The sequence below is a fragment of the Chiloscyllium plagiosum genome, chromosome 41, assembly GCF_004010195.1.
Source record: "Chiloscyllium plagiosum isolate BGI_BamShark_2017 chromosome 41, ASM401019v2, whole genome shotgun sequence".
Taxonomy (NCBI): domain Eukaryota; kingdom Metazoa; phylum Chordata; class Chondrichthyes; order Orectolobiformes; family Hemiscylliidae; genus Chiloscyllium; species Chiloscyllium plagiosum.
In genome coordinates, this window is record NC_057750.1 from 7,199,671 (window position 1) to 7,209,990 (window position 10,320).

The following is a 10,320-nucleotide window of genomic DNA, read 5'->3' on the forward strand; positions in this document are numbered from 1 at the left end:
GACCAGTGCAGACAGCAATTGAGCAACATCACTGTCAGCATGACTAACCCAGGCAGATCCCCTTCCCAAAAGGACATTAGTCAAGCAGATGGGGTTTAAAGACAATCAGACTGTTTCATTGTCACAATTACTAAGATCTTTCTCATGATTCTAGATTTATGTCCTGGGGTGGATTTAATTTCCTCCAGCTGCTGTGGTTGGATTTGAATTCTTGCCTGCAGATCATTTATCCAGATTATGAGCACCAGTAACATAGCCAGTATTCCAGTAACAAAACCAATATCCCAGTTACATAACCAGTACTCCAGTAATATAACCATTATTTCAGTAACATAACCAGTGTTCCACCAGGCAACACAGGAAAGCACAAGCCATCCCATTGTATGAGCAACGTCTCAGCCAGTATCTTTAACATTCGGTCGGTTTATATTGTTCATTTAATCAGGAGAAGAGCTGATGTTCAAAGGAGACAAACAGCTTTATATATTTGATAGCGATATTCCCTACTGTAGGAAGTACAGTGTAACCAAAATCCTTTGTTGTATTTAGCTTCACAGTTCAGATCTCAATCTAATCAAGAGGTGAATGTGTTTATATATAGATTAAAAGATACTTGGGAGTGGGTTACAGACAGGAATCTAATCGAGGGGTTCTGGGTGGTTAATATATAGAACAACATAACCCCAGGAGTGAGTTATAGACTGGAATCTAATTGAGGGGTTCAGGGGGTTTATATATAGAATAACAGATACCCGGGAGTGAGTTATAGACTGGAATCTAATTGAGGGGTTCAGGGGGTTTATATATAGAATAACAGATACCCGGGAGTGAGTTATAGACTGGAATCTAATTGAGGGGTTCAGGAGGTTTATATATAGAATAACAGATACCCGGGAGTGAGTTATAGACTGGAATCTAATCAAGGGGTTTAAGGGGTTTATATATAGAATAACAGATACCCGGGAGCGAATTCCAGACTTGAATCTGATTGAGGGGTTCAGGGGGTTTATATACAGAATAATAAATACCTGGGAGTGAATTACAGACAGGAATCTAATCAAGGGGTTTAAGGGGTTTATATATAGAATAGCAGATACCTGGGAGTGAGTTACAGACTGGAATCTAATCAAGGGTTTAAGAGAGATTATATATAGAATAATAGATACCCAGGAGTGAGTTACAGACTAGAATCTAATCGAGTGGTTTAGGGGGTTTATATATAGAATAATAGATACCTGGGAATGAGTTACAGACTGAATTCTAATCAAGGGATTCAGGGGATTTATATACAGAAGGACAGAGCCTTCGGAGTGAGTTACGGACTAGAATCTAATCAAGGGATTTAAAGGGTTTATATATAGAATAACAGATACCCAGGAGTGAGTAACAGACTGGAATCTAATCGAGGGGTTCAGGGGGTTTGTATACAGAATAATAGATATCTGGGAGTGAGTTACAGACTGGACTCTAATCAAGGGGTTTATATATAGAATAATAGGTACCTGGGAGTGAGTTAGAGACTGGAATCTAATAAGGAGTTCAGGGTATGTAAAGCAATACCGAGATTCATCAATGAGTTACCCATTCAAATTTGTTGAAGGTATTTGGATAATTTATGCATAGAACTTGCTGGAAGTACAGGGAGGGGCAATCGGCTTTAGTGTATTTTCAGAATTCGATTTCATATTTGCTGTTTATTTATAGAGAATAATGGATCTCCAGGATAGCTTTCAAATAGGTAATCTAATCGAAGCACTCAGCTGTCGTCACCATGCTCTAGATCAAAGTTTGCATTATTTATATGTGTCACCGGAGCAGTCTGATCAGATTACATTATCCCCTGCACCCGTTACACATTAACAAGAATTTGACGCAATCAAGCAAGTTTATCAGAGAATGATTGCCAGTTAATTAGAAGGAAGTTGTGTCTGGTATGAGTTCTTGCCAGATGCTGTGTATGTTGCTGTTTCGTTTAGACTAACTGCAGGTAAGAGACTTGTTGTTCTGTCTGCCGCACACTTAAATTAATTTCAGCCAATTCTGCAATTTCAGTTCACCCCTTACCTGTTGGAAATAGCCCTCTGGGAGGGAGGCGCTTGGGTAATGAAAGCAGTGAGATGCCCTTAATTTAGAGTCATAGAGATGTACAGCAAGGAAACAGACCCTTTGGTCCAACCCGCCCATGCCGATATCCCAACCCAATCTAGTCCCACCTGCCAGCACTTGGCCCATATCCCTCCAAACCCTTCCTATTCATATACCCATCCAGATGCCTTTTAAATGTTGCAATTGTACCAGCCTCCAACACATCCTCTGGCAGCTGATTCCATACACGCACCACCCTCTGTGTGAAAAAGTTGCCCCTTAGGTCCCTTATATATCTTTTCCCTCTCAACCTAAACCTATGCCCTCTAGTTCTGGACTCCCCTACCCCAGGGAAAAGACCTTGTCTATTTATCCTATCCATGCCCCTCATAATTTTGTAAACCTCTATAAGGTCACCCCTCAGCCTCCGACGCTCCAGGGAAAACAGTCAGAGCATATTCAGCCTCTCCTTGTAGCCCAAATCCTCCAACCCCGGCAACATCCTTGTAAATCTTTTCTGAACCCTTTCAAGTTTCACACCATCCTTCTGATAGGAGAGAGACCAGGATTGCACGCAATATTCCAAAAGTGGCCTAACCAATGTCCTATACAGCTGCAACATGACCTCACTCTGGTTCAGGTATGATGGGAGTAGAATCCAGGGGCTGGTTAGCTCAGTTGGCTGAATGGCTGGTTTACACTACAGAGTAATGCCAACAGTGTGTGGTTCAATTCTCAGGTTGGCTGAGACCACCTGAAAGGACTCTCCCACAACCTCTCCCCTTGCCTACAGCATCCTGAGTCTGTGACTAGAACCACCCCCAAGTCTCTCTCCATCTAACAAGAGAGCAGCCTGATGCTGTCGTAAGACTCTGCCTTAATTTAGAATCTATGTAGGACCAGGTCTAATGGGGATTTCCTTTCAGAGCTTTGATTGCTCTGGTGTTAACTGACTCTGCCTGAGCCTGGAAAGTGAGCGCTGGAGCTCAGAGGTCAAAAAGTGAGGCTGTGGAAAAGTGCTGGTCAGGGAGCGGGAGCATTGATGTTTTGGGCATAAGCCCTTCATTTTTTGACTTGTTCTGTGGCCATCCAGATTGAGGCTGTGCGCTTGGGAGAGGGAGGGTATAACAGGTACACAGTCCACGGGATTGCCCTGTGACTCAGTGGGAAACGTTCCCACCTCCAAGACAGAAGGCTGTGGACTAAAATCTCACTCTAGCCATCTACATTCACTAACCAGAGCAGTCGGGACCGTCGGGTATGACATTAAATTCAAAGTAACTCCACAGAGGCCGATATCCCAACATCCTTTATTCACACGTGGAAAATCTTTAACACTGAGCCAGCTCTCAGAGTGAACGGAACCTCTGACCCTCCTGTTTCTTTTTTTTTTCCTCACCATTAGCCTCTTAATTCCATTTTTTTACCCTTGAAGTTGAATTCAAATTGCACCATCTGCCGTGGTGGGATTTGAACCAAGCTCTCCAGAACATGAGCTGGGTCTATGGATTAAAGTCCAGCAACAATACCACTAGGCTATTGCCTCTTTCCGACCCTCCTGTTTCTTTATTTTTTCTTGTTCTTTTTTTTTTCTTTTTAATCTCTTGTTTTTCTTTAACCCCCACACTACCACCTAAGTGCGGTAGTGCTTATTTTTTCCCCCAGCACCCATGGTGTGTGTGTGTGTGTATACGTGTGAGACAGTGAAAGTTACAAAGTGCACGAATCTTTATTCAAATTCCACCACCAGGAAGATAGGAAAATACCCGGGTGGCCAGTGACAAACACTGCCCTTCACATCAAAGGGCAGTGCTGTGTGATCAAAACAGTGAAGGGGAGGGTAGGGACGACCCTCCTGTTTCTTTTTTTTTTCTTATTTTTTTCTTTATTCAAATTCCACCACCAGGAAGATAGGAAAACACCCGAGTGGCCAGTGACAAGCAGTGCCCTTCACATCAAAGGGCGTTGCTGTGTGACGCTTACCCTTTTTTTTTCTTTTAACCCCAACACTACCAGCTAAGTGCGGTAGTGCTTATTTTATCCCCAGCACCCATGGTGTGTGTGTGTGTGCAGGTGTGAGACACAGTGAAAGACACAAAGTGCACAAATCTTTATTCAAACTCCACCACCAGGAAGATAGGAAAACACCCGGGTGGCCAGTGACAAACACTGCCCTTCACATCAAAGGGCAGTGCTGTGTGATCAAAACAGTGAAGGGGAGGGTAGGGACGACCCTCCTGTTTCTTTTTTTTTCTTTCAAAATAGAGTTGGAGGGAGAAAATCTCCTGTTCTTTTTTTTTTTCTTTCTTTTCTTTTTTTTTTAGACCCAGCAAGCCCCCGCCCCTCCCACCTTCCGACCACTCTAAGGCGTGCAGGTGTGAGACACAATGAAAGACACAAAGTGCACGAATCTTTATTCAATTTCCACCACCAGGAAGATAGGAAAACACCCGGGTGGCCAGTGACAAACACTGCCCTTCACATCAAAGGGCAGTGCAGTGTGATCAAAACAGTGAAGGGGAGGGTAGGGACGACCCTCCTGTTTCTATCTGTCAGCCAGGGCTCCCTGATTGGACCAGGTTAACAGTCCCAATCAGGGAACTCAGATTCTATGTGGTCCACCTGACTGACCTCATTTAGTCACTACACAACTGAATCCTTATCTATCCTCCCAAGTGGATGTTAACTATCCTGAAGGCTATTTCATTGGAGTTTTGATTTGCAGATGCCGGTGTTGGACTGGGATGGACAAAGTTAAAAATCACACAACACCAGGTTATAGTCCAACAGGTTTAATTGGAAGCACTAGCTTTCGGAGCGACGCTCCTTCATCAGGTGGTTGTGATGAAGAAGCAGTGCTCCGAAAGCTAGTGTTTCCAATTAAACCTGTTGGACTATAACCTGGTGTTGTGTGATTTTTATCATTGGGGTTTGCCCTTGTATTCTGACCACTATGTATCCCTCAAACAATAATCACTGAGAGTGGATTATCGGCTTGCTATCACAATGCTGTTAGTGCGAACTTGCAGTGTTTCCTAACACAGCAAGAGTGATGACTCCTCAAAACTGCTTTGGCACATCCTGAGTGTGTGAAAGGTTCTATATCAATGCAGGACCATTTCAGTTTCCACATCTTGCCCCAAACATCTGGATATTTTTCTTTGTTCTTCTATGGGATATGGCTAGATCAGCAGTGGTTGTCCATCCCCAATTGACCCTTGAGCCAAATGGTTTACTTGGGTCATTTAAGGGTATTTAAGAGTTGATCTCCATTTCGGTGGGTCTGGAGTCACGTGTAAGCCAGACCGGGATAAGGACAGCAGGTTTCCTTCCCGAAAGGACATTAATGAACATCGATGATAGTTTCACCCTCACTGGGACTAGCTCTGTAGCATCACACAGCACGGAAACAGACCCTTCGGCCCAACCAATCTGTGCTGGCCTTAATCCCAAACTAAACTATCCCACCTCCCTGTGCTTGGCCCATACCCTCCAAACCCTTCCTTATTCATGTATCTGTGAATGAATTTAAAAAAACAAACCTCTTCCCCTGTTCCGCCCTCTCAATCTCTGTCGTCATCTCTATTCCCTTCCCCTTCACCTGCCCATCCAGTTTCCTCTTAAACACACACCATTCACTCCCTGTGGGAGCAAGTCCCACCTTCTCCCCACTCTCTGGGTAAATACTGCTGGATTGCCGATGGGAATTTACTGGAGCCTATCTTATACCATGAGGGTGATCTCTCTGTCTCCAATCCATCGAAACATTTCAGCATTTTAATGACCTCCACTAGGTCACTCTCCACCCCCTTCCCGGCCTTTATTTCCAAGAGAGTGGAGCCTGAGCCTGGAAATCTTCTCCTAAGGTCCAGCTCTGTGCATTTCCTGTGTTCACATTGGTAAATCTCCTCCATACCCTCTCCAGTGCCTCGATATTCTTCTTATAAATGGTGGCCAGAGCTCAATATATTCATAGGGTCATAGAGTCAGACATACAGGTCCTTCGGCCCATCGAGTCTGCTATGGTCAGCTAACTCTTAGAATCCCATTTCCCAACAGTTGGTCCATAGCCTTTCCTGGTTAAGGGCTCTAGCCCAAAACGTCGATTCTCCTGCTCCTCGGATGCTGCCTGACCTGCTATGCTTTTCCAGCACCACACTCTTGACTATAGCCTTGTGTGTCTTAGCATTAAAAATACACATTTAATGACAGTAAACTTTTCAGTAACCAGTACCTACAGGACCAGGAATGTGTCTGTCAATCAAGAGGTCCGCATAGTCAATGTAAAAACGTGCATTAAGTAATAGAGACATGACACACGAGTTATACACAACACTGTTATACTTTATTGACACTTAAATAATAATTCAACTTTGCCTTTAATAAAACTTAACAAAGGACAGCCTTCTCACTTACACCCTCACTGGACATTATGGTGCTGGAGGAGAAATTGACTCGAAATTGAATCATTGATACTTTATGTGGCCTTTTGAATGAACAATGAAGTATATTTACATTGAGATAAATATGTTTTTGAAAAATAATTGGGACAGAACAATATGTTAAATGTAGTTGAGGTATATAATTTGTGCTGCGTTATTGAAAATGCCACTTCATTAAGATTAAAACAGCGTTTGCTGTATTTTTTCAGGCAGTGAGTTCTGGGTTCCTACCACCCTCTGGATGAAAACATGTTCCCTCAGATCTCCTCTATGCCTCCTGCTCCTTTACCTCTGTCTCCTGGTCTTTGGGCCCTCCCCCAAGGGGAAGTGTTTCTTCCTGTCTACCTTATCCATCACCCTCGTAATCTTTTACATCTCAATCATGTCGGAGATAAAGAGAAACCTCTTCAGCCAGAGAGTGGTGAATCGATGGAACTCATTGCCACAGAGTGCTGTGGAGGCCGGGTCATTGAGTATATTTAAGATGGAGATAGATAGGTTCTTGAGTATCAAGGGGATTGAGGGTTATGGGGTGAAAGCGGGAGAATGGGGTTAAGAAACTTATCAGCCATGATTCAGCAGAGCAGACCCGATGGACCAAATGGCCTAATTTCTGCTCCTATGTCTTCTGGTCTTATATTGCCATTTCTCAGTCGTCTCTATTCCGAGGCAAACAGCCCCATTCTGTCCAATCGCTCTTCAAAACTACAACTCTCCAGACCAGGCAATATCATAGAATCCCAACAGTGTGGAAGCAGGCCATTCAGCCCATTGAGTCAACACCAACCCTCCGAAGCACATCCTATCCAGACCCACCCTATCCCTGTAACCCTACATTTCCCATGGCTAACCCATCTAGCCTGCACATGCCTGAACACTATGGGCAATTTAGCATGGCCAAACCACCCTAACCTGCACATCTTTGGACTGTGGGAGGAAACCGGAGCACCCTGAGGAAACCCACACTGACACGGGGAGAATGTGCAAACTCCACACAGTCGCCCGAGACTGGAATTGAACTCGGGTCCCTGGTGCTGTGAGGCCACTGTGCCACCCTTAGTATCCCGATAACTCTCGTCTGCACTGGCAGGACCCTAACTGTGATCAAACTAAAGTTCAATACGGATTTATCATAATTCCTTACTTTTCAATTGTCAACCCGTCATCTTGGAAGTTGTAGGCACGGTGGGCCTGTTAAATGCCGATAAGATTTGGGCATCTTTGTAAGGACACCATGCCAGATAACATTCAGAAACCACAATGAGAGACTGGTCACTGGAAGGACATTGTAAAAGGGCGGTACGGTGGCTCAATGGTTAGCGCTGCTACCTTAAAGCATCAGGGACCTGGGTTCGATTCCAGCCTCAGGCAACTGTTTGCACATTCTCCATGCGGGTTTCCTCCGGATGCTCCGGTTTCCTCCCACAGTCCAAAGATGTTCAGGTTAAGGTGAATTGGCCATGCTAAATTGCCTGTAGTGTTCAGGGATGTGTAGGTTAGGTGCATTAGTCAGGGATAAATGTAGAGTAATAGGGTAGGGGAATGGGTTTGGGTGGGATACTCTTCAGAGGGTCAGTGTGGACTTGTAGGGCCAAAGGGCCTGTCACCACACTGTAGGGATTTGATGAAAGAATTCAATTGTCCTTGAAGGTGAACTGAAGGGGGAATAACATAAAAGAATTCTCTGACTGAATGTTGATTTCCCTTATCAAAGAAAGATGATAAACTCCTTACACGCTTACAATTAATTACCTGTTTCCCATCATGAAACATTAGTTGGGATATCTCCTTGATGAGCAGTGACCTAAGGGGCTAGTAACCTACTGCTTAGAAGGTGAGATTAGGTTGGACAGCTCCTGGGTAACCACAGACACAATGGGCTGAATGGTGCCCCCCTGCTTCCATGTTGTGAACTTTCAATGAGCAGAGCGTGAGTCCCATCCTTCTAAAATTGTATCTTTTTCACCCCCCTGCAAGGGCAAAACAGAACAACCCAAATTGTCCTGTTGAAGATTTGTGTACAGCTATTTGGAAAACCATCAAGGAGCCATGAGGAGTTAAGGCGGGAGTCAACACGGAGAGGAATTTCTCATTTCACTATGGACGGATTGGCAGGTTATGTCAGGAGTGTGTCAAACCTGTCCCAGAGTGAGATCAATTGCACCAACCCTTCCTTGCCCATCAACGTTGGATATTTTATTGCGGAGGCATTAACCGCATTCCTTGCTGTTTTTGGGAATGTCTTTATCTGTTTTGTTGTGGCCAGGAACAGAAAGCTGAGGACGGCGACAAATTACCTCCTGGTGTCACTGGCCGTGGCGGACATATTGGTTGGGGCAATTGCCATCCCGTGCGCCCTGCTGACAGATGTCGGCCTACCCCGGTGCAGTTACTATCTCTGCGTCCTCATGCTGTGCACCCTGCTGGTCCTCACTCAAGCATCCATCTTCGGCATGTTCACCATCGCTGTGGAGCGCTACATCGCTATCCTGAGGCCCTTCCGTTACCCGGTCCTGGTGACGCCCGGGAACGCCGGCCTGGCCATCGCCGCGACGTGGGCGCTGGCCGTGGCCATTGGGCTGGTGCCCCTGATGGGATGGCGCAAGGTGCGGGTCTCCGACAGAGGCTGCTTCTTCAACGTTGTCATCGACGAGAGCTACATGGTCTACTTCAACTTCCTCGGCTGCACCCTGTTGCCCCTCCTTGCCATGTTCGTCATCTACGCCAAGATATTCTTTGAGGTGAAGCGGCAGATCCGGAGGATAGCCGAGAGACACGTCGGCATCAGCGCAGAGGAGAAACGCCGGAGAATTATCTGTAGGGAGCTCCAGACAGCAATGTCACTCTTCATCGTCCTCTTCTGTTTCACCCTGAGCTGGATTCCGATCCACATTCTGCACTGCATCAGACTCTATTGCCCAGAGTGCGACGTCTCCACGTCCATGATGCTGACCATGGTCATTCTGTCCCACTTCAACTCAGTCATCAACCCCGTCATCTACGTCTTCAGGATCAAGGCCTTCTGGGAAGCCTTCAAGGAGGTCTCCTCATGCATCCCCTACCCCGCACTCTTCGGGAAGTATTCCAAATCGAACTTGACCGTGATGATTACAGCCGAAACTTTCAGGAATCGGAACAATGCGTTGCCGGGGTTGTAGGACTGGGGAGAGGAACTCCAAAGGGTTTTGTTGGGCTGGCGTGACCCAGTGACCTGGCACCCTCTCTGTTGAGACACTCTCTGTTTCGTCAATTCTGTTTCTGGTGATCAGGACTCACGGACCGTGAGTGCTCAGAGGTCACGCTTTGTAGCTTCATAAAGCACAGCGAAGTCCCATCAGGTCTGCACCAACATAACTACTGCTAAAAGTGCACTCATCCCAATTGTCCCATATCCTTGATTCCTTTGGACTAGGGACCGGGGAGGTGTGTGCTGTGAGGAGGATGCTAAGAGGCTGCAGGTGACTTGGACAGACTGGCTGAGGGGGCCAATACGTGGCAAATGCGATATAATGCAAGGTTATCCACCTTGGTGGCAAAAACAGGAAGGCAGATTATTACCTGAACGGTAGCAGTTTAGGGAAAGGTGAGGTGGGATGAGACCTGGGTGTCATGGTGGAACAGTCGCTGAAGGTTGGCATGGAGGTACAGCAGAAGTGAGGAAAGCCAATGGCATGCTGGCCTTCATAGAGAGAGGATTGGAGTTAGGATGTCTTGCTGCAGTCATACAGGGCCTTGGTGAGGGCACTCCTTGAGTATTATGTGCAGTTTTGATTAGATTAGATTCGATTCCTAC

General features: G+C 45.8%; 1 protein-coding gene across 1 annotated transcript; it reads left to right on the forward strand.

Annotated features, from left to right (window-relative positions):
• Positions 1–8,626: 8,626 nt before the first annotated feature.
• Positions 8,627–9,685, forward strand: LOC122542698 (adenosine receptor A1-like). Its single transcript, XM_043680676.1, has one exon. The coding sequence runs from the start codon at positions 8,627–8,629 to the stop codon at positions 9,683–9,685; it is 1,059 nt and encodes a 352-aa protein (XP_043536611.1).
• Positions 9,686–10,320: the final 635 nt, after the last annotated feature.

Excerpts from the sequence above, each read along its gene's own strand:
- LOC122542698 (XM_043680676.1), top strand. The coding sequence starts at position 8,627 with ATGGACGGATTGGCAGGTTATGTCAGGAGTGTGTCAAACCTGTCCCAG.